The sequence below is a fragment of the Cariama cristata genome, unplaced genomic scaffold, assembly GCF_000690535.1.
Source record: "Cariama cristata isolate BGI_N322 unplaced genomic scaffold, ASM69053v1 scaffold18854, whole genome shotgun sequence".
In the NCBI taxonomy this organism is placed as follows: Eukaryota; Metazoa; Chordata; class Aves; order Cariamiformes; family Cariamidae; genus Cariama; species Cariama cristata.
Window position 1 is genome coordinate 1 of NW_009614866.1, and position 24,232 is coordinate 24,232.

At 38.7% G+C, this 24,232-nt stretch overlaps 1 protein-coding gene across 1 annotated transcript; it reads right to left on the bottom strand.

The window, feature by feature from the left end:
* Positions 1–2,014: 2,014 nt before the first annotated feature.
* LOC104161238 (oxysterol-binding protein-related protein 1-like) lies at positions 2,015–24,232 on the bottom strand (the record flags this gene model as incomplete). Its single annotated transcript, XM_009699593.1, has 14 exons — positions 24,112–24,232; positions 19,368–19,453; positions 17,064–17,138; positions 15,836–15,947; positions 14,607–14,692; positions 10,939–11,083; positions 10,125–10,192; positions 10,000–10,044; positions 8,893–8,966; positions 8,748–8,811; positions 7,682–7,783; positions 6,113–6,238; positions 4,866–4,947; positions 2,015–2,121 (listed from the first exon to the last, which is right to left on the bottom strand). Coding segments are annotated over exons 1-14 (1,293 nt in total), but the record flags the coding sequence as incomplete, so codon positions are not given.

Sequence of the window (24,232 nt, forward strand, 5' to 3'; positions counted from 1 at the left end):
CTCGCAAACGTCACCACCGCCACACCACCGAGGAGGCGAACGCCGAGCCCTGCACGGCGGCACCGGGGACGGCGGGCGAGACGCCGCGCTGGGGAGAAGGGGAAGCAGCGGATGGAGCATTTGGATATCACGCTCCTGCAGCGTTTGAACGCCGGCAGAAGAGAGCTGAACCTCCCTCCCTTAGAGCCGTATTAACAGTTTCATTTGCTTATTGCACAGTTATGCCACAATTTACATGGCAATACTAAACAAAAAGTCCTCTCTAAAAGGTAAAAAGTGTGTTTGCTGTGGTCATCCTTACTTAAGTTAGCAGCCTCTCCTCGTTAGTCAAGCAGTGGCTTCTGGTATGGTGACAATTTAAGTTAGAGGGAAAAGAATTCTCCTTAAAAAGGCAAGATAAAAAGGTACCAAGCTTGAGAAAACATTTGTTCTGGAGAGAACAAGATTTCATGGGACATGCACAATACAGTTGAAAAATATTGTGGAGCAATTAATTTCTCTTTACTCCGAAAAAGTCATATCATGGAGAGCCCATAAGACAAGCTGCAAACAGTCCAGCTGACAAGAGAGGCCTGGAGACAGAGCTACAGTCTAGAAATCAACGCTGAATGGCAAAGAACAGGGCCCTGTCTTACAGAAGACAACAAAACCAAATGCTGTGGGTTTAAGAATAGTAATGCTCAAGGAACATAACCTTTTGGAAAGGTTCAAGTCTTAGGAAGAGATTGCTGCTGTAATTTCCCTTATGAGCTTACGGCATCTTTAAAAACCTGCATTATATTCTGGAGCTGCAATAGTTTGAGGTTTAAAAATAATGACACAAAACTCTCCAGCATCACATCTTCTTCCTCTCCTGACCAACCGATTTCACTAGCTAGGGTGGAAATTCAAGTTCACACCTCAGCCTATCCCTCTGTGCCCAAATCTATGCACTTCCAGATTAAAATAAGGCCTCTATAACACCTACTGAGACTGTTCAAGTTCAAGTAAGGTGAAATTATAATTTCACCATATGCTTCGCCATATTCCATGCTAGAAAGCTATTTTAGTCTGGCTTGAAGCAAGATGCCAACACAATTAAGGAACACCAACCAACACCATACACCCACTGTTGTAACAATTTCCTCCTCATCCACAAAGGGAACTGGCAACTTTAATATTAGATTTTCTTCAAGAAAAAACTCAATGTAAAAAAGCAATGCTTGTTCTACTCTGCTAGAGCTTGACTCAAAATAAGTCTAGAAGACTCGTGACTGGACACAAAAAGGCTTGGAAAGGAATGAAAAAAAATCTTAAGCCAAACCTAGACAATGGAGCCAGCATTTGCAGCTCACTGTTTAATAACTGGAAGACTAATAGCACCAACACAAACCTCATTTTGAAACCAGTTTACTGATGCCAGCAGGAGCCTAACTGAGGGATTACTGTTACCGCAATACAGGAAGACAAGTTTATTCCACGATACTAGGGTATGTTTGAAAGGGATGAAAAATACCAGATCTCCTACCCCAGGAATTAATGAGTTTGACATATATTCCCAAATTGAAGTGTTTGCATTATGTTCAACACCATACAAGATATTTGTCACTGGGAAAGCCAGAAGTTCAATTCACACACCCACTAAGCACATGGTCTAAAAAACAAATTCAGAAACAACATTATTCAACACTTCAGCCACTACAAAAAGAGTTTGCTTAATATTTTAACCGTCAGATCAGCAAAGCGACTGCTTTATTGAATTCAAGCATTCAGTTTGAACATTACAAGCAGTAGTTTGTAAGCAAAATCTGTGTCTCTTCTGAACACTCAAATACTGATATCCTTTTGTAAAGGAACTTAGCTACTCTTCCTCTAGAAGCATGAGTTTTCATTGCATTCAGCATGCAAAAGGAGAGCCTACCAACAATATGAAGTTTTATGGGTTTGTGTATTTTTGTAACAGGTAAGCAGGGAGCTAGCAAAAAATACTAAGCTATTCGACCCTGTATATGCCCATGCAGCACACAATACATACCCCTTCTTGCTTTGTGAATAGGCTGAGGCAGTCAGCCAGGGCCTCACAAGTTTCCTGGGATACTTCAGAGACCGCATCAACTTTTTGCAGGAGGGGAGAAGATATTCCTGAAAGCATAAAAAGATTGGTAGCATTAGGGGGACATTATAAACTATAGGCTTCTTTTAATTATTTTTTCCACTAAGTAGTACAGACATAACATTCATATTCTACATGAAGGCTGGTGCACTGCAAGATCTGTGCAAGGAAAGGGCAAGCAAAAGTAGCACTAAGGGAACCTAAGTTCATTCTTTCGCATCCTTTCCCTTGTACTGGTATAAATAGCACATGAATGGATTCAGTTTCTCTTTCAGCATGGCTTCGAACGCACAAGTGGTAAGCTATGGCAGCAAGACACTGGAAAAGTGACTAGCAACAATCTCCTTTTAGCCACTTTCTAGATTTAGAAGCCTCACAGTTGACAGGTAACAGAATTCAAATACAAAAGATAGTGCGTGGCTTTAATAGAAGTTAAAGTGAGAAATGCAGCTTTTTTTTTGCCTTCTGCCATGTTATTATATAGAAGAGAAAAAGCTTACCACAGTGCAGCTGGAGATTCAGGTTTGAAAAAAAAGATGGGAGGGTTACAAGGATACTGATCAATAAAAGGGGAAGGAGATCTTATTTTCATGGACTCATCTTCAGGGTAAGTAGTACAGCTTGCAGAGCAGTGCCACCACCTCACATCCTGACTTCTATGACCATTTATACAAGGGGCTACATGTCTAGAACCAGCAGAAACCATGATAACCCAATCAGCTGGCAGAAATTTAGTATTTGAGTTCATCTTTGAAGTTTTGTGATGTGCAGCAATTCCTCAGAAGTCAAGCAAGCCATTCTCTCAGGAAGCATACTCATTGCAATTAAAGTGTTCATTCAGTGGCCACAGACTAGGATCAGTTACCATTTAGTAACACAGGTCCTTCAAGTTGATGTCACACCAATAAAGATTAAGAGCTCCAGCAGTGACAGCTCTTGAATATATTTTGCAACTTATACTGCTTGTGCAGGACAAGATACAGTACATATCCACACACTAATTGTTGTCTTTGATACCAAAGCTCACTACTGACTGCAATTAGGAGTCTCTACTCACAGCAGCTATCAAGAACAGCTAGCATTTCTAGAAGGAGGGGCAGCACACTGAGTGCAGGAGCAGAAGACATCTTTATTTATTTGTCAGATGCATAAATCTCAAAGATACCTGGATTTAGAATAGCATGTTGAGACAGTTAGGGAGAAGATTATCCCAAGATAGCCATTTTTATATTATTCAAAAGCTTTCAGAAGTTCCACATGGAAGGACTTTTAACTCAGAAATTTGCATTCTTCTGGAGCCAGAGGAGTCAAATACTTTAAAGATACCACATCAACCCAATGTGAGAACTGGGAGAGTAGTTTTCTCTGTTGAGACCTAATGAGGTTACACATGAACCTGGAAACAGTTCCCTGACCCATCAAGCTACAAACATCCATTGGGAGGAAAACTTAGTACTGCTATCAGCCAAGACTAGCAGTTTCTATGAAAGAGATAGTATCTGGTTTTGCTTTACTATGGGTTTTGGTTACTCAAGTTGTGTATTTAAAAAAAAGTGAATGTCCTCACTGGTCCTTCAGGTCAGCAATATAGGGTGAGAGAAACTGTCCCTACATCTACCAAAGGGAATTTATCCACCTCATACTAATTTTCAAACTGCTTTTTGTGAAGAATTAAATTTTATTGTATCATTAATTACAAAGACTTCCCAATAAAACACTCATATGTGTTATGAAACCTTACTTTTCTTTGTGAAATAAAAATCCGGTAAAAATTCAGTCAGTGCAAGATAGGTTAACACTACACAGTAACTTACCCTAGTAGCATATGGAGGAAAAGCTGTATTTTAAGACTCCTTTTGGAAAGGCACAGGGATGGAAAAGGAAGAACTTTTTTCCTCCCAAAACTGCTATTCCATTACAGACTATGGATTTATTCAGATAAACAATTTATTCTCTAGTTTGATCTTCATAAATTTTAGTCACAATATGTAACTAGAACTTGGGTTCAAAGGAGCAACAGTTAGGTGTTCTTAGAAAACTCCTGTGTGTTTAATACGTGAGCAACTTCTGTACACATTTAAGGCATTAAATGAAACGAGTTCTAATCTCTAACAGCTTGATGCCTGTGCTATCTTTCGGCAGTTATGCAGCAAAAATCCAGGTACCCGTTAATTTAAAACGAAGCCCCCCCCCCCCAAGAAGTTCAAATCTGGCATAAAACTCATGGCAGAAGTCTGGGGAATATATCCCATCACACCATGCCTCCAGTTCCCTGTATAGTTTTGTGATTTCACTTCACATCCTGTTTATCATGCCTCAGCTTTCATTGTGTTTCTACTCACTACCAGACAAGTTTCTTTTGAGGGGAAAGCTAGAATAAGACAGCTCGCTCTTTGTACCTGTCAGGGGACACTTATGCTCTGCAATAAGCTACCAGCTACAGATTTTTTTTTTTTAAAAAAAACATTGAAAGTGAACCCCTACTTTATATTCCTATCGTACTACTCAGTATCTAAAGGCAGTTTCGCTACATTTACAGCCACTACTAAAATTTCTTTCAATCAACATACTTCGTTGTTTCTCCAAATCTGAAATCTCAGTTCTTAGCATTTACTATAATGTTACTTTATTTGAATCTTTTTCAATGAGGAAAACAGTCCTATGTTTTCAAGCTACTGAAAATCTACTTTCAGTAAAATTAAGGCATGTGCTCCTTAAAAGAAAAAAAATAGTTGCCTGGTTACAAACTACATTTTAGAAGAATAAGTTTTACCTTTTGCAGCATCCAAAGATTTAACCATTGCAAGAAAGTCTGAAATCTCTTTACTGAGTCTTTGTTGGCACGCTTGTGCTTTCTGAAAGACAGCAATGATAGCTAGTTCAGAAATGCCTTGTTCTAAGGAAAGTGTGTATTTATTCTAACTGTACTGAAATTTTTAAATTTGGAGAGCATTAAATTTTAACAAAGATTCACAGTGACAGAAATTGATACATTAAAACTGAAAGAAATTACTTGAAGTACCTTCAAAGACACACAAGCAAACAGAAGATTTACGCATATTATATTGCTGACCAGCATTTGTTTAAGTTAGCATAGCAAACCAAACCCCAAAGCTATGTTGTATGTACTGCTTTTGCATTTTCCCTCCCTTTTTTTATTATAAAGTTTGAAAACCCAGGAAGAGCTGTTGCTTGTTCTTTGAGAAGTTTAAGGCCAAAATAAGCAAATGCATAGGTTAATGGATGTATGGCAAGTACAGTGGAATCTGCCCCAAGATGATATTCCAAGCCTGCATTTGAACTTAGAGACAGTTATCTATTAGATAATACCATCTTCCTTCTGTAGGCTGCTGGGAACTGCCAGCACTAGTTATCCTCTCATCCCTGTTCGGCCATAAGCTATTTTGAGCTCTTGTACCAAAAAGTATGGTACAAGCCACTTGGAATTCAGTCACATGAAGATTTTTGTGTTGCAGTGTCAACTTTGCCTTAAAGTAAGAGTTTTTAGAAGTATATGTATGTCAGAAAGCAAGAATCACAGGCTGAATGCTAGAATTATCAAGGAAGACTCATTTCCATTGCAGGTCTGAACAATCTCTTACAACACATCTAATGTGACCTAAAGTGTTAAAGGATCATTTCTAAGCCATTTCATTGCCTGTTTTATAGAGGTAGAGCTCGCTGAAGGTTAGCTTTGTGATTGTCCAGTCTCAGTGTCTCCAAGTACAGTACACAAGGCTCCCTCTCCTGGCTGAAAGTCTCAAGCAACTTTCTACCCTGCAGTAGTGCCAGTAAAACTGAACAACTCAACCTTGTAGCTATGATAAACATGTCATTTTATGCACACAGGCCAAACAGGAATACATGACAGTAAGCAGTGCAAATACAAACAGCATTTATGCATCCATGGGACGAAAGAATCATTGCTTTTAGCTGAAAGTACACTAAAGTATTTCAAAACAGAACAGTATAATATGCAACTGCCTAGATTCATGAGCCAAATAAGTACTCAGTACGTACCTTCAGAGTCTCCTGTAGGTCTGTAACAGATACTGTATCATCTTCCTCATCATCACTACTCAACTGTTCCTGTGTACAGTAATGAGTGCTATATGCAGAGTGGTCTTCTATTGCTTCCAGCCAACTCTGAACAGAAAAAAACCCAGAGTTAATATACATTTCAAAGATCACCCCCAGAAGGCAACAGCATACATGCCAAAGAACAAATAAAAATGTTCTATTCATGTGAATAAGCTACTCATAAGTAAAGTGAGACACCTTAATAAGCAGAAAATAGATTGTTAAAAATTGTAACACGTATTGAAGATGAGATACTCTGTGGTAAGAGTGCCACAGACTTAATTGATTAAAGCACAAACGTAACCCAGTCCTCCATCTACCCAAGGTCACATATAGAAGTCGCATCAATTAAGAAAAGACTGTAGGGAACATACTTCGCATCTTTGAGTTTCTGTTCAGACAGCAAGGTCCCCGCGACAAAGTCTGCCTTCTTATGCATGACAAACTGCGTACAAAACCTCAAGCACTATCATAATTAAGAAGTGGATTCTTTTCCTGTTCATCGAATCACATAGCAGCTGAGGTTGGCAGAGGCCTCTGCTCAAGCAGGGCCACCTACTGCTGGTTGCCCAGGACGACGTCCAGATGGCTTTTGAGTATCTCCAAGGAAGGAGACTCCACAACCTCTCTGGGTAACCTGTGCCACTCCTCAGTCACCCTCACATTTTTTCTTACGTTCAGAGGGAACCTCCTGTATTTCATTCAGTGCCCATTGCCTCTGGTCCTGTCACTGGATGCCAGTGACAAGAGCCTGGCTCTGTCCCTCTCTGCACCTTCCCTTCAGTATTTACATACACTGAGATCCCTCGAGTCTTCCCTTCTCCAGACTGAGCAGTCCTAGCTCTTTCAGCCTTTCCTAGTATTAGAGACGCTCTGGTCCCTTTAATCATCTTGATGGCCCTTTGTTGGGCTCTCTTCAGCACGTTCGCATCTCTCTTCTAGTGGGGAGCCCAGAACCAGACACAGTACTCCAGTTGCCTCCACCCCTGCTTCATCTCTACTTAGTACACCTGTATAAGTACAATAGTAACTACATTACAAATAGCCCTATAAAGAAAAAACACAGTTATTCTTTTGTTTCAGATCCACCTCTTAAGAAAACATAATTTATTAGGTCATCTGGGAGAATTGCTAGGAGTAAACTGTACCATTAAACCTCCTTTTGTTCAGGATAATGAGCTATGAAAGAAAGTGCAACAGAACGAAGTTGCAATAAAAGTTTACCACATGGAGAAGTTTAAGAAAAAGAGGAAGCTAGACTACGTGGCATACATAATACAGGCACAGGCCTGGAAAACAAGGTGGCACTAAGAAGAGAATGACAATCTGTCCATTTTTGCTATTTAGTCTATAGTCATGCTAAAAGATTCAGTATCTGCACTTATGTTACCAAGTCCTGATGATCAAGATACTGAACCCACTGCTAATGTATCCATAGCAAGTAGTATGCAAATTATTCATTACAGAAGTTATTAAATTTGAAAGCATTTGATAAAGAGTCATTATTACCTCTCTAGTTTGAGAAGGGAGGCTATTTTTAGGAATCTTGAAACGATGAACAGTGTCATCAAAACACCTGACAGAAAAGAAGCAATTGTCTGTAGATTTTACCTAAAGCAGTGTGGAAAAAACACAAAATTGGTATAATGAATCAGTAAGAAAATAGAAAACTTTTTGCTATACTCTTAAGCACGGTAAAGAATACTCTTAACTCAGAAGTGTTTGCATTTGTTTTAACACAAAACTATAGTTTACAAAAAGCTTGGTCAGAACAGTTTTGCAAAATGTGCTATCTTGTACTTTACATCATGAATGAGAATGCAGAGGTTCTTTATCTTATGAATATATTTGCACCCACTTGATTCAGACAAAATCTTAGCAATGGTGCAAGATCACCAATATTAAGGAATTTGTAGATACAGAAAAGCAAGAGTGACTTTTCATATAGTAAGATTATATATATAACCGTAGTTTAACAGAACTTGTGGTGCCAATCTATAGAACTGGGACAGGTTAGTTACAGAAGAAAAAGTATTCAAATGATCCTAAATGCATTTTCCTTAAACACTTCATCTTCCTGTGTATTATAAACACCTGGACTGTTTTTCCTCCATCCTCTGTTCACCCCTTCTAAAAGGGATTCCTACAAGCATAACGGAGTTTAAAGAAGTTTTCCAAAAGTCACCTTCAGAATTGATCAGGTCTCCAACTCAGATTAGCTTAAGTTACACAGTCACAAGTAGCCAGTGAGAGCTCCAGGAATAACTCGAGCTTTGCTATTCTGTATCACATGCTCCAAACAGTTGTTTAAACAACTGACAATGCATGCTTTTAGGAAGCCTTATGTTTGTTTAAATCTTCAAGACTTTGGAAAAAAGTGAAGGAGCTTTATGCCCACTTGACATATAAGAATACTTTGCTTGACAAGAACCAGCATTTCTTTAAAAAAAAAGGGAAAAAGCTTGTGCTGTTTCCCAACAAAGGCATGCTTAACAACCTAGATGAAGTTTTCATTGTCTGGGTATGGAACATCACATAAAAAACCCCAGTAGTTACAAGTCATTTCACTTCTTACCGTGCAGATAGCTTGTGTTAGATGCTTGCATCCCTGACGATGGTCATTATTCACTGCATCAGCTCTTTGAAAGAAAAAGAGATTTAATAAAGTGAAGATGGGAATTATTTGAATTACTTTTCAGAAATTTAAACACAGAACTTACTGTCTCCGATACCAGGAAAGGACTCCATGTTCTAGAACTATCCAGTAGAGTTTCCAGCCAAAAAATCGTGAGCTCTAAAAAAAAAAAAGGATTAAAAAACCAGAAAAAAGGCCAGGTAAGATTAAAAGTTGAAAAGTCACTCTTCCCAGTAAGTTTGATAACCTCAATCTTACATAAAACTGGCTGTCATTAGGAAAGCATTTTAGGTTTTATGTATCTTGGTGATCACAGTAACCTGAGAATACTTTACAATTACAGTGCTATTCTCTTTTTTGGAAATACCTGAAGAAAAAGGTTTTATTGAGCCTGCTATTCAGTAAGAACCGAAATATTAAAATGCTGCTTTTTTTAGTATTACTCAAGTTATCACCACACAACTCTACTTTATAACAATCCAATGAGAAACAAAACACATTGAGATATCCAACTACAACACTGCACCTTTCACAAGCTTTAGTACACAGTTCTGGTTGAAAAACAGTTCCTTATGTTACAATTGTGAGTGAATACATAGGAAATTTTATACTGCAGAAAACTTCAAAGATTTCATTAAGGAACATAAAAATTAAGCATCCATGTAGAAGATGGAGAAAACTTTCTTTTTAAACAAGGAAAAAAATATTCACTTGAGCATCAGAGCAAAACAAGCTTTAAACAACCATTTGACTGACATCTTCCCTCTAAGTTTTAAGATTTCCAGAAGGTGGTGAACTTGTGGCAAATTAGTCATAGATTATTAAAGATACTATATTAGTCATAGATTATTAAAGGCATCCATTCAGGAAAGAAAAAAAAAAAAGAAAAAACCAACACACAACACTTTGCATGCCATGCAAACAAAGTCTTACCACAGTAAAGCTTTGCCACAAAAATTACCAAGAAGTGAAGAGAGATTTCAGGAACTTGAGGTAGAGTGCCATGAATCTAGTAACTGCTCCACCCAGCCAGCCCATTTATAGTTTATCCAATACACTAGATTAAATTCATTTAACAAATGTATTACTGAAAAGTTCCCTCATTTGTCAATTCTCACTTAAGTACAGAAAAGAACATACTGACATAGTTTGAGATCTTATTTCCTTTTCTAAAACAGCTTGTAAGACGTACCTTCCATAGGAGACCTTCATATCGTCTCAGAGGTTTGTTGATAACCTGCACAGAAATTAAAGCTCATGTAGGATGGGCTTCAACTAAACAGCCTTGGTATTTTAAGTGAATACAAAAGTTCCTACCTTTCCAGTTTTACCTCCCAGTATCAGTTTCATTTCTGCACCCTGGGCTAGATCAAGGGGCGTCTGATCTGTTTAGTAACCAAGATGAGGCATGAGAATGTGATGCAAATAAACCTAGATGTACTTAACTTAAAAAACAGCCCGACACTGTGTTTATCCATTAAAGTTTGGTCCCATAACCATCTATGTTTACTTGGAACTGGGAAACATAAGCTCCTTAGGGGCAGAAGACTAAAAAGGCTCTGAACTTCAGTGCACTGGACTGCTCTTCAGAGTCCTACCAGCCACAGAAGCGCCTTTGTTCTTACTCAATTTTGTTTTTAGCTCTTCTGCTACATAAAACAGTTCAGAACATTCACAAATATCAAGATAGAGGCATCTTTAATCAGATGACAGGTACACAGTTTGCGTAAGATCTGCATAAAGTTTTCCTGGATTTCCTTTCATTAAAAGCCTTCTTCTGTAGAGTTACATTGTCTGGGCCACATCTTCAGTCTTACCACTTTGTTACCTGTGTTCAGTGTTTAGCATCAAAAAAAACAAAAGCCAGGCATATTTCGTGGTTAAAACAGACAGCAGGTAAATTTTCTAGAAATGGGTAAGTTTAGCAAAATACTTATATATGCTTTTATTTTCTATAGTTCTTAAGTCTCTTGCAATTCAGTCAGTGTTGCAATTCCTTTGTTAGTGATACAAAGCTTGTAAAGCTCCATAAGATATTTCCTGAACACTGAGTGGTAAGTAACATAGCTTATAGAAGCTGTTGAATTTCTCTCTCCTCTTAATACTTTATGTACTTTCATTTGGTACTCACCATTTTTGTTTCTTATTTTAGGATCTGCTCCATTTTTTAGAAGTTTCAATGCACAGTGCTTATGAGCACGGTATGCTGCACAATGCAATGGTGTGTTCCCCATCTGATCTGTACAGTTGATATCAGGTGGTTTGGGCTTGTTCAACTGCAAAAAACCCAAAGTTTTGCTTACTTATCAGTTTTCCTCCCTCTCCAGATGCCATGTTCATTCTTTTCAAAGTTAGCTGTTCCTAACTAGGATACTTCAGTGTAGATCTGGCAACAAAGATGGCACATAGCAAGTGTTATGAGAAGGGGAAGGACTACAACAATCAAGCAAGATGTTCAGTTAGAGTAAGGAACTTCCCAGTTTTTTTTGCTTGCTACACCCCTTCCACCTCTACTGCACAACATGGAAACATTTATCCTGCTCAGCTACACAGTGCCAGAGTTGCCCAGTCATTTATATTGCTAGAATGGCCCTGTCTGATTCTGACAAGATCTGCTGTTCTCCCTAGAAGAATCCCAGGCACAGTCTGAATGTTACCACAGGCCAGTGTTAAAACCAGAACAAGTTTGTGTGGTCACCATATTTCACACAGTAAGAACTCTGTACAGAAGGGTGGCAGGCCTGCCAGTCTCAGTGACAGAGCTATCCTAGGCCATTTAGAAGCTCATAGTATAGGCAATCAAACATATACATACAGTTTTGGTGCATTCTGAAGTCTTAACTACTGTGGGAACTTAGGATTAGAGCAGCTATGTAACTGAGGAAAAAAAAAAACACCCAAGGAGTTTTACTTGGATACAATATAAATGTTTTGAGAAACTGACCCCAAGGGAAAGGGTCATTAAGCATGACACTACTAACTGCCCTAAAAAACCACTACACTTCTACTCAAATATGTGGCTATTGGATGTGTACATGGGGGTTGGACTAGATGATCTTTAAAGGTCCCTTCCAACCCAAACCATTCAATGCAGTATCAGCCCTTATAGTTAAGCTTCCAAGCCAAATGGGACTGCCTTGATAGAAACGCTAAGTTACTGTTGAACAGTCTTAGGAGACTAGATTCACAAGTGCACGACAACAATTTTAGAGAGATTCAGTTTAAGCCTTCTGCATTAGCCATATGCCATCTTAGAGAAATTACTCCATCATAAATTGCTGCCATGGGAATTCTGTTAAGTTAGCATCAACAGTAACCACCTTAAGTGTGCTTCAGAAATAGCCCTAGAAAGGATAAACTGCTACAGCTGTTATTTACAGTTCAACTGAAAAGAGAACACAAGTCAAGAGAGACAGCTTGTGGAAATATAACCTCATTAACACAGAGGTCAAATACTTGAGTTCCTGAGGATTCCTAGGTTTTAGCTCTTTCTGACCAGCTGTTTTACATCTGCCTTATTTTTGTCTCCTTGCCTTCACACCTTCTAAGCCACATGCCTGCTTTCAGCAGCTTATACCTTGTTACAAGGCAGTATTTTGAATAAAGTTTCATGCATCAACTCATTGAGATAAAAAGCTCTCCAGTCATTTCAGTAAATGTACAGTATGTTTTTGAGAACTCACAGGAAGAACATGCTGGTTTCACCTCAAGTAGACTAAAAAGCCTGGGTTAAGATTCAGCTACTAAAGGTCTACCTTTTAGTAGCAAGTCACACTGTGATCTAGTGAGAATCTTGACAGAAGAGAATCACAACAGCCACCGCTACCATCTGACTTCAAGAAACTTCAATAGAAGGAGCAGCTATAAAGTTAAAGGGCATACAGGAAAAGGAGAAAAATGGTCTGAAGTCCAATTCGAAGGTTTAGAGAAACTGCACTACTAAATTATCTTTTCCAGACAATTGTGTTACAATACACAGTACAGTCTTTTTTGGTAAAAACAATCAAGATAAAGGAGAATTAACAATAAAAGTGTATCTTTCAAGTACGTGGCACACTGTTCCAGAAGCAAGGCAATAGAGAACAAACTCTGATGTGTTAGGTGTCACAATAAAAGTAGATGTAAGCAGCTAAAACTTCATAAGCATAATAGTCTGCTAATAAAAAAAATACAGTGGGAGCAGAAAGGCCTGAAAAATCAATAGGCAAATTGTAAGAAATTCTCAAGATAAAAGGCAGTTCAGAAGAACTACACAAACTCTCCAGAGAGATATTACCCTAACAGTAGGAAAGTCAAGGACATTTACACTATAGAGCTGTAAGTGGAGAAAGTTCTTTGGACTTCCTCAAGAGTCAGAAGTTTTAAAACTGTAACTCAATGGTCACAGGTCCAAGTACTCACCAAAGGATTCCAAGAAACAGCTGTTATAATGTGACTTACAAACTGCCTCAGGGTTCAAAATACGATAAGTGCTTTGAAAAGTTTTAGAGGTCAACATATAGCTGTCCTCACATATATAGTGCTCAATGATATTAAATACTAAAAAAAAAAATCACTTAGAAATGAAAGTGTTTACAGGAAGAGTTAGTTATATGCGCATGCATGGTTACAAGTGACAGGTCAGAAAGCATAGTTCTTTAATGACAGGTTTCTATGAGAAGTCACTTTTTTTCTTATTTTTTCCACATCAGTTTAAGGCTTAGTCAGCAGGCATGCAACATAAAATGCAACAAGTATTGCAAATTATCAAATCAAGAACAGATCACCTATGCCAGTGTATTAATTACAATTAATACAATCATGCCAGTGTATTAATGCAGTATTGTTCCACATTCCACATCTTAAGTACTGTGTACAGCTCTGGTTCTCTCTCCATTTCAAAGGGCATAGTGCAAAAAGTACAAATAAGAATTACAAGGATGACCAAAGATTTAAAAACAATTTCCATGCAAGAAGAAGTTAAAGACAAGGGCTTTTCCGACTAGAAGAGATAAATTTAGAGGATGGAAAGAAGTTTTGAATAGGTGTTCACTGCAGCTTCTAGGCAGAAAAGAATTTCAAATTTCTCAGTATACAAAATCTCACATTTGTGAATTTTCCCTTAGAAGTAAGCAGAAATATTCTGTCTGCTTTGATGTCTTAAAAGGTACTACTAAAGGTGCTACCTAGGTAGAAAATGTTTCATACTGCATGTCTTACTTCCAAGGAAACTCTTCAGGAGTCTCAAAAGCTTGACTTCAGGTACTCAGACCCTGCTTCAAAACCCAAATGGCTATGGTCGTGAACAACCTGCTCTAGTCGATTCTGCTTTGCAAACTGGAGTTGGACTAGATGATCTCCAGAGGCACCCTCCAGCATCAATTCTTCTGTGTTTTGCTTCTGCAATAGCTTTACTACGCCATGGTGTTAAGCTTGAATTACTACAAGTGTGCACATGTGCAACTATACAGCTTTCAACCTGCTCAGCATGAAATTGTGTTGTGCAGATGACTGTCCACTAAAAACTACAGAGACTTCAGCTGCAACAGATGCCAACAACAAAAGCTTACTTTCAAGATTTAACGTAGGCTATACTGTGGTGAAAATCTAGGCACCCATGATATTAATTTTCCAGCCTCCAACAAGGAGGCCAGAAAACCTTTGAAGGTTCAGCACCTTACCAATGTAACACGATGTACAGCACTAATATTCTGAAGTCACAGCACTTTGAAATGCAAGCACTAATGTCACATGTTGTTACATTAGCATTATGGCTTGAACCACTTGGCACAGAAGTATTACAAGCACTTGAATTCTTACCAAGGCAGTCAGTTTCCCTGTTTCCCCCTCTCTTGCTGCTCCTAAGAGTTCTTCTTCCAGTTTCCTTTCTTGTGTCCTTTCCACTGCTATTTAAAAAAAAAAAACCCACAAATTTAAGGTGTGTCTCAATAAAGTAGCAAGTGTATATAGAGTACAGCATTCAAGAAACTATATCAAAACAAGCCTAGAAAAACAGGAGTTTCCACTATTACTGATTTGGGACAGGTATAAATGGAATCTTTATTCAGAAAAGTACGTGTCAGAGCAAAAGTGTTCCAAATATGTAATATTTGACAAGATGTGTGACTGTATACATATATACATGTTATTATTTTAAACACTTACAACCCAACCCCACTCCTTAAAGAGAAAACAGGGGAACTACGTGGCACTCCCGTCAGATCTTCCTTGTGTTCTTTTCAGTTTCTCTTCTACTCTTCCTATCGTCCTACAGAAGCGTTATTCTTCTCTAACGATCCAGTAGATGGTAGATGAGCAGTGGGAACGACTGCTATCTGTGCACTTGCACGTAGAATCAGAAGAGATCACTTTTCACATATACCATCTGTGGTATTGGACACAGAGCTTCAGCAGTATTCAGGGGTATCACATAGTAATACCAGGAAGCAACATAGTTCTTGAACTCCCCAAAACTATAAGCAGTGAGCCTATGTAAGTATTTGGAAACCATCTCCCTCACTTTCAACACCTGTAAGGCAATGGAGGAAATGAGGGGAAGGGTTTTCACTGTTTTTTCCTTTTGACATAACCTCTAAGACTGCAATAGGAAGTCCTAAATTTAATTCAAAATTGAGTCGCCTTTGCAAACTGTTCAGAACTTCACTCTATGATTTTGTCGACACAAAGTCACTTACTATTCTTGACTTGAGTTCTTCCTCTTCCAGTGAGCTAAGGCTTTGACTGCCATGTACCATTCAGAGCTGTAGCAAGGATTACCCCAGCAGGTCTGAAATAGTTACTTGAATAATACTATCGGTATTCACAATACTTAACTCTCCAAGTTACTTGCAGATATATTACGAAATAACCAAATCTGTTAGTACTGCAGACAAGAACCAAAAACTATGACTTTTTTTTTCTTTCTAATGACCAAACCTGAAGAGAAAAATTCAACTGTGCTTCTGTAACTTGCAGGAGAAAAAAATTAGCTTTTAGAATGTACAAGTGTTGAAAAAAAACCAAACCAGGCTATGACCTATAAAAGTTACCTTCCAACATATTCCTTATGTCTTTATCATGAGTAACTTCTTTTGCAGTCTCTCCACTCCCATTAACAATAGCAGTATCAGCATTATGCTGCAAGAGCAACATCACCACCTCCTGGAAAACAATTTGAAAAACACTGCTTATCTATCTCTGTTATGGCAAAGCCACAATCAGGCTTTCCAGCTATTGACATCCTGTAAGATGAGACGTGTAACGGCTTCTCACCACTGCTGACTTATGAAAACAGGAAGGGATGTTTCAGAGAGATTGAACAGTGGGACAGTAACCTCCTCTCATGTCAGTCAGACTAAAGAAACCAACAGGAGATTAGTTATAGCTGTACAGACCCCCTCCAATTTAAAAAGCTAGTGTACCTGGTGTGAATGCTGAATTTGACAGATAAAAATAGCAGGCTCTTTTGATAAGAGACTAAGTAGCCACTCCTTCAGAAGGGCCAAGAGGTTATGCATAGAGGTAGTACTAGTTTTGGAATGATGGTAGCATTTGGGGAACAGTCAAACTAGTCTTACATTACAGGCCTGTAAAAGTCTCTTTAGTTCTAGTTTTCTATGAAGAAACAGACACCAAATGGACCAGTGTGTCCTAATTTATATTCCTCCCCCTCTTCAGAAGCCACTAAGATTAAAACAATGTGGTTCCTCTTCATGTAAACATGCAGTTAGTTAGGAGGAACAATTCCTACTCCTTTTACTGCGTCAAACGTACCAAGCACAAACACAAATTAATCTGTTGCACTTTAGTAGTAGATGAGAGATCTTTACACTGGTTTCTACATGGTAATTAGCACCTGCAGCTAGAGGTAGTGCTATGCTTCAGCATTTTCTGACACACAGCAAAAGCAGAACAGAAGCAAGACCAGTTAGTTACACAGCTGATGCACAGTGCTACAGTGGAAGACAACTACTATTTCTTTCTCTGTCTGCCAGCAAAATCTTTGCCAACAAAAAGCTAAAAAAAGATATGACAAAGTATACCAAGGAAAGCCATGGACCAGTCTTCTCCTGTCTTCGAGAAAAGGTATTTGTACCATGTTTTTGTTTTGGAGAATTATACCAGCTAGGCAATGTGCCTAGTCCTTTTGAATGCACTGTACCAAAACAGACGATAAATCATTTTTAGACACTGTAAAAATGGCTTTAAGTGATCTTATTGCTAATATTTCCTTAATAATTCTACGATTTAGGCTTTAAAAAAGCCAACATACTTCACCTTACGTCCTGTGAAAGCTGCACGGTGGAGTGGAGTGTCCCCCATGTCATTCAGCACATTCACATCTGCACCAGCCTAAACAGCAAGACCAAGAAACATCTGAATGTCCTTCCAACAAGAACTACAGAGCTATTCCCTCTGACTGGGGGGGAAGGGGAGGACAGAACACTAATGTAGGCCTTGTGGCAAATCAGATCAGAACTCTAATACAGCCATCCTGGAAACAAAGATAAAGTACATAAGTAAGATTCATAACCAGCATTCTGTAAACTGCTTCAAAACGGAAAAGTCTCCTGCATTTTTTCCAGGCATCTCTCTCACTTTTAAGAGGGTAGTATATAGAAAATAAGTTTAACACAGGGGGTGGGGTGTTGTTGGTTTGGTTTTTGTTTGGTTTGGTGTTTTGGGTTTGTTGGGGTTTTTTGTTGTGGTTTTTTTTTTCCCCTTCTTTGGGGGGTGGGGTAGGTGTTGGAAAAAAACCCCGAACAACTTAATGAAAGAACTGCAGTGGTACTGTATAACATGCAGACATATTATTACAGATGTATACACAGTAGCAACAGCCTCCTGGTGCTCCTTATTTAACAAGTGGTGTTCTCTCTAGCCACCTATTGCTGTTCTTTCACTTGAAGTGAAAACTTCCAGGGCAGCATTAACATAGTACTATCTGGAACTTAATCCTTCCTCTCCCTTCTCTTCTACAATCTCTGTCTTGAATCTCCCTTCCTCTTGTCACACGCTTTCTCCACCCAGTACCTTTTATCTGAAAGGAACACTGCTTGCCACACTGCACAGGCACTGTTCCAGGAAACCAAGAAATCCTATCCTTCTTTAAGAATTTCTTCTACATTGCTTTACCTAACCTCTCAAAGGGTCAGAAAGAGGGCAGGACATAGTTAACTTTATCACATATGTTTAGATCACATAATTTAGCCAGGTAACTGCTGCCTGCCTCAAGTTAACTGATGAACCTGACTAGTTCCAGAGCTCTGTTTCTGATAATACCTTACTCACTTGCTCTTTGAGCACAAAAATCTAGGCACAAGTACAGAGACACACCAACACATGCCTAGCTTTGAGGTGCACAGCCTCTTTTATTATTCAACTTATTCTTTAAATAATACCCTTTCAAGAGTCCTGTCAGCAAAGAAGAAAGCACAAAGTTACATATACTCTTCCAATGCTGGAAGTGTCGATAAATGCATTAAGTGACAAAACTTTACCTTTTGCCTTACGTAGCCCTCTTGGACTGAGAGCAGCATTATCTGCTGAGTATGTGTGTAGGTCAGAGAAGAACTTCTCAAAGAAATCTCAACTTTCTTTCCTCTTTTAGAGTCAGGATTATGGTTGATAGCCTTTATTCTGAATAAGATTCAAGTTTAGATTAGCTACCTTTGTATTATAGGCTGTTCAGCATGTTCCTGCCACCTATAGCAAAATCTTTCAAACATGAATAGGGTATAATACAGTTAAGGTTGCTTGAAGCTACCCTGAGAGCCGATGGTAAACAAAAAATAAACTCAGTCAGAAACAACTGCAAATGCAGTGCAGATGTGGCTATGAAGACATAAATAGGTCAGCTTTGATGACAGGTTCATCATTTCAAAGCTGATCACACAGTTCATTATTTCTTTCCAACATCTTTGAAATAATAAGTCAAGCTATGTTAGCCTGTGCCTGGCATGAAATATACACAGGTTACTTTGTACAGAATTCTGGACATACTTCTATGCACAACATACAATTAGCTAACAGTTTTTTGCATTTGTAGGAAAAGCTAAAGTGCTTCAACTCAGTAAGTGAAATTGCCTAAATTATATACTTCAAGTACTACAGTAAGCTAGATCAGGCCCTTGAAGCATTTGCATAACTAGTATCAGACACTGGCTTACTATAAGGAGATATCCACTAAGCTTGAAAAAGGCTGAAGCTTTCACAAATTCATGTCTATATACTATAGATCTTTAATTCCTACATTCAGATGGTTACACAAACACACATACTCCATGAGCAAGTTAGCTAAGTACTGATAATTGTACACAGAGTAACAGCTGTATACTGCTGTATAGACTTCCAGTGTCACTATTTTGGGTCCCCGTAAACTGAGCTGATCTTAATATCGCAACTATTTAATTCCTTAGTTTTAATAATCAGTTATCTCTATGTCACATGCAGATAAACTGTAGGAGTGGTCTTGCCTCTCTACAAAGCCATCTTTATTCTATCACAAAAATCTGAATAAACACTAACTGCTTCTAGCATAACAAAGAATTTTCTGCCTTACAGAGACAAGTAGAAATATACCTTCAGCAAATCCTCTACCACAACAGCATGTCCGAAGTAGCAAGCAAGGTGAAGAGGTGTCCAACCCATATTAGATTTACTTCTGCCTAAAGGACAAAACAGGTAAATTAAGTTCTGGTCACACAATACAAAAAAGATCTTGTCCTATGCTTGGAGGTTGGCATGGATGATCACTCTTCACAGCAATAAAGGAGCAAGGAGGCTGGAAGCATTAATACTATTCACATCATCTGAATTACTAAATCATGACGCAGTTTGAGAATGTTAGATTCAAATCTATAAAATCTTTCTGAAAGGAGAAAGTCACTGAGTCCGATGGAGAATAAAACTTTTGTTTTCATGTAATACCTTGTTCTTCAAGAGTAGCAAGAAGCCTCAGTTACTTTCTTTCACTATGAAAATAGCACATGCAAGTACACATTTCTCTTGTTTATCTAAAAACTGTTTGGTTTACCTGATTTTTTTTCCTATATGCAAATGAGAGCTAGGACAACCCATCTCCCAATCAGAGGATTCAAAACAAAACAGGTGGGATGACCTAATGTCAGGGTTTGTTGTTGTCTTGTGCTTGTACTCATTTTTAGTGAGGACAGCCTTACTAAGTATCATGATTTCAAATCTTTGTGTACTGTGGGACTCATGTACTATCTGCAGCTCCAAGCCCCTGCAGGAATGATAAGCACAGGCAGGAAGCAGGCACAGAAGTGACCATGCAAAGGAAACTATGATTTATGCTTTAAAAAGCATTTAAAGCATGCCCTGAAGGACTGGCTGTATGAATGAAATTCAAGAACTATCCTACAATCACTTCTTTAAAAGCAAGTTATTAAAGCATTAGAGATTACTAAATTAACAACTCATGTTACTTTCCAGTTGTAACACTCAATTGTATCAAGCAAAGCTAACCTGTGCTTTGTTTTTACTAAGCAACAGATCCACAGCATTCCAAGTGCCACCTAAAAGCTATCCTTTTGTATTTGGAAGGAAAATAAAAATGACACATTAGAAATTGTTTTGAAATTACAGCCACCATTAAGTTTTCCCCTTTCACATATCCTTAAGCACTGAGGCTTGGAACATGCAAAAAATTAAGTTTGCCCTGAGGAGACAAGCAACTAGCACAAGGAAAAAGAGAACTGCTGGTCTGGCAAGTTCATCATTCTTCCCGCTTTCGTATTACAAATTAACATTAGAATGTGGTTCACAGCTGAAATATTTTCCCATTTCTTATAACTGTTTCTAGCTCACATTTCTGCCCTTTATTGGCTATTTCTTTTGTTATTTGATTCTCTTTCTTCTCAACTCCTCCCATTGTTTCAACCCCAGATTTAGTATCTTCCCCTCATCCGAGTCTGGTCTACAACAGAGTTCCTGTCTGATGTGATTGATGGGATAAAGTACCACAGAAGATAAATACTGTGTGGCTCGCTAACTCTGGGACTACGTATGCTGGGTAACATACTAAACAGACACCATTTATCCCTCAGACTAGTAGGAAAGAAGGTTCTTTCAAAGAACACAAAAGAGGTCCGAGTTGCACTGAATTTATACAATTAGCCCAAGACAGTCATAGTTACAGCAATCACAAGACAGTGCTGCTGCCAAGGAATTTGGTCACGAAAAAAAGTCAGGAACCTGTCCAGATTTGTAGTTCTTAACAAAAAGTGCCACAGGTCCTTGTTCTGCAACTACTCTGAATGTTTGCATTGCTGACCAGTCACTTCAAGTTCTTGGAAGTGTTTGTTACTTCTCTTCAAGTGACCACAAACATTTGCACTTTTTTTAAATTATTATTTTAAACCAGGACATCATTACACTGGGGAGAATGCAAGGATAGGAAAGTAGAACACACACACAAAAAATAATTCCTTTACTCCTCCCACCCAGTTCTTCCCTTTGATGCCACTTAGCTAAGTCTCAAGCGTTGCCATTTGTTTAGAGAATGGAGACAAACTAGGCAGTCATTTCCTGGTTGCGGTCTGCTAGGCTACTGTGTAGTCATTCAATTGTGTATTTTGCCATAACACACTATTGACCATTGACCTTATTTTACAAAGTCCTTTACTTCGCAAAGTCCTAGATATTGTATTTTCTTGTATTTAAAGAGACTGAGCCAACATAGATGGTCTTAGAAAACATGATCATTTTGGATGAAACCCAGTTTAGTGCTGTTTTAATGTAGATACCTTCTTTTGAAACTAGTGAACTGAGAAAACTGGAAATGGAAGTTCACACCATCTGGCTGGATTCTCATCAAGCAAGTCTTGCTTATCTGCAAGTGTTGACTGGCTAGAATCCAGTCACAACAAAGCAAGTATAAGAAACATGGATTTATCTTCCCTTCCTTTACTTTGGCTGAAATCAGGATGTTTGGAATCACTGTTGTCAGACTTCACACTTGTGAATCTAGAGCACAGCTTCAGCTATAAGCTCACCCTTAGAAAGACAAGACAAATTTTACAAGATGTTGAAGGTAGCCTTTCACACTCAGGCGCATTAATCTATCGGACTTATGTCTCCCAAGGCATGCTTTGGGGGAAGTTTATACTACCTCCAGTACAGCCTCCCACCTGCTCCAAAAAGTACTTTATTCCAAGCCAAGTGTCATTGCCACATCAGATGCAAGTCCTGAAGGAACTGCTGCAGCACTGAAGATACTTCCTATACCCTGACTTTCTAGGGACATCTGATTATTCAGAAGGTAATGACAAAAGGATAAGAGGCTGTAGGGAAGAGAAAGACGACTGAGGGTTGCAAAAAGTCAGTAATGGTCTACAGCCTGTATTTCAGTTAATCATCATGTGGCTATGCAATTACTATCTGGTAGTACCTAATAGATCAGGATTTGTAGCAAGACACAGTGGTTTTGCTAGTAAGGAGGCAAAACGGCAGGGGTAGTTACACTGCAGAGGCTCTTTGTCCTGAATTTGTCTTAGACTGTTTCCAATAGAGTACTCCACAGGAGCAGAGTGATTGAAACAGTCTCTGAAGAGTGACTGTGGAAGAATAGAGATTTAACTCCAAAATTTTCAGTCAGCCAGAACAGTTCCCCCAGAGAAAACTTTAGTTAACGCTTCTGTGTCCTCTAACATTTAGAAGAATCAGAACTTAGAAAGCAGAGATTTCACTGTGTATAGAATCCATATTCAGAATTATTTTTGTTTAATCTAAACTATCACCAGCACATTCCCTCTAGCTTTCTAGACCTCCCATTAGCAAGCATGTATTAGCTGGCTAGCCACGTATTACTAAACTGTAAGGGTAACGGCTAAGCACCATCTTTCCCTTCATTAGCCGAGACACTTCTATGCTGCAGACTTTCACAATACTAACACTTGACTTTGAGCAGCAATGCAAACCAGAGACCAGTTTACTTGATATAATACAGGACTGCAGATTATGCCATTTCATTATGCTTTCCTGACTTCAGATTATGTTTAAATGCACATCTGAGAAGCTCTGAAATCTCTAAGCACAAGAGACTAACTTATTTACAGGTACTGTTGCATGAATCTTAAGGTACTTTTATTCCAACTGTTTAGGCACTACACACATCATGAATACTTACAAAGGACATACTTGCAAGGGTGGAGGACTTGAGCTCTATAAAGTTCTGTCCAGTTCCCCTTTAAATTATGAACTAGATCCCTGAAGTTGAAGTAGCAAGGGTTTAGATTTTACAACTTGTTTTTCTGACATGAGTACTTTAACTATTGGGAAAACACAGACATGGCTGAGTAGTCGAACAAAAGCATGAGCAAACCGATGATTAAGAATGAGACTTGGGAAAGGCATAGAGCTTGTTCAGATAACAGGCTTCCCTGCTCTTTAGGGCAAGGTGTCCCCCCTGTCACAGCTGAGAGGAAGCTCAGTTGCTCTCTCCTCTTTCCCTTTGCAGCACCATCCTTTCAGTGCTGCTGAAGAGTTAAAGGCTGAACAAAGAAATACCAGCCTGTGTACAGAGAGTGGGATACACAGCAACTTTTCTGAAGCAACCAGAAACACACTCATGTAAATAAAGAGAAATATAAAGCTACTAAATGAATAAGGAAATAGAGTAGCCTGCAACTGCTAGCAAGCTTGCAAATCCAGCTCCAGTCTGAAGTTTTAATACTCAGCAAGCAAGTTACTTAGCTGTAACTATGTTAACTATGCATGTGCAAAAAAATGTTGGCCAAAGACCCAGAAACAGATGACTGGCAGTTTTACTTTCCTGCCCCAGGTAACCTAGTATACATTTGTCCCAACCATTCCTGCAAGTGGCAAGAGATGTAGCTGCCCCTACTACACGATAATGAAACATGGGCCTAAAAGAAACCCACAGAAATCACACCTAGCAGAGTACAAATAAATGACCTAATCTTCTCTGTGGCCCTGACAGATGCTCTTTACCTCCCTGAACCACCCCCTGGCACCACGGTCTGTTTTGTTTAGTATTATAAAGCTCTGAAGTTGGCATAAGCATGAACACAGACAAGATGACATACCAACTCTTTGTCTTGTTGATACTTTTAGATTCTGCTAATTACTCTGAGGTTCTCTGTACATCACAACTCTCCGTACTCTGTTTTTATGATCTCTCTCTTATGCAAGTATGGCCTTAAGTCACAGGGTAAAAGCAGCTGTTAACATGTTCTTTATTACTCTATTGAGCACTCCAAAGCAAGCAAGATTATACTATCAGTAATAGTTTCACATGTGGCTTTAACAGTGAGATTACAAACATCTGAGGAAGGCTACTAACCTTTACAGTTGATATCAAAGCTTATTTCTCCTTTGTCCATGGTATCCAACAGCTGTTTAACTTCTTCAGCATTTCCATTTCTAGCATCATGGAGAAGTTGCTGTTCTGCTTCGGTACTCAT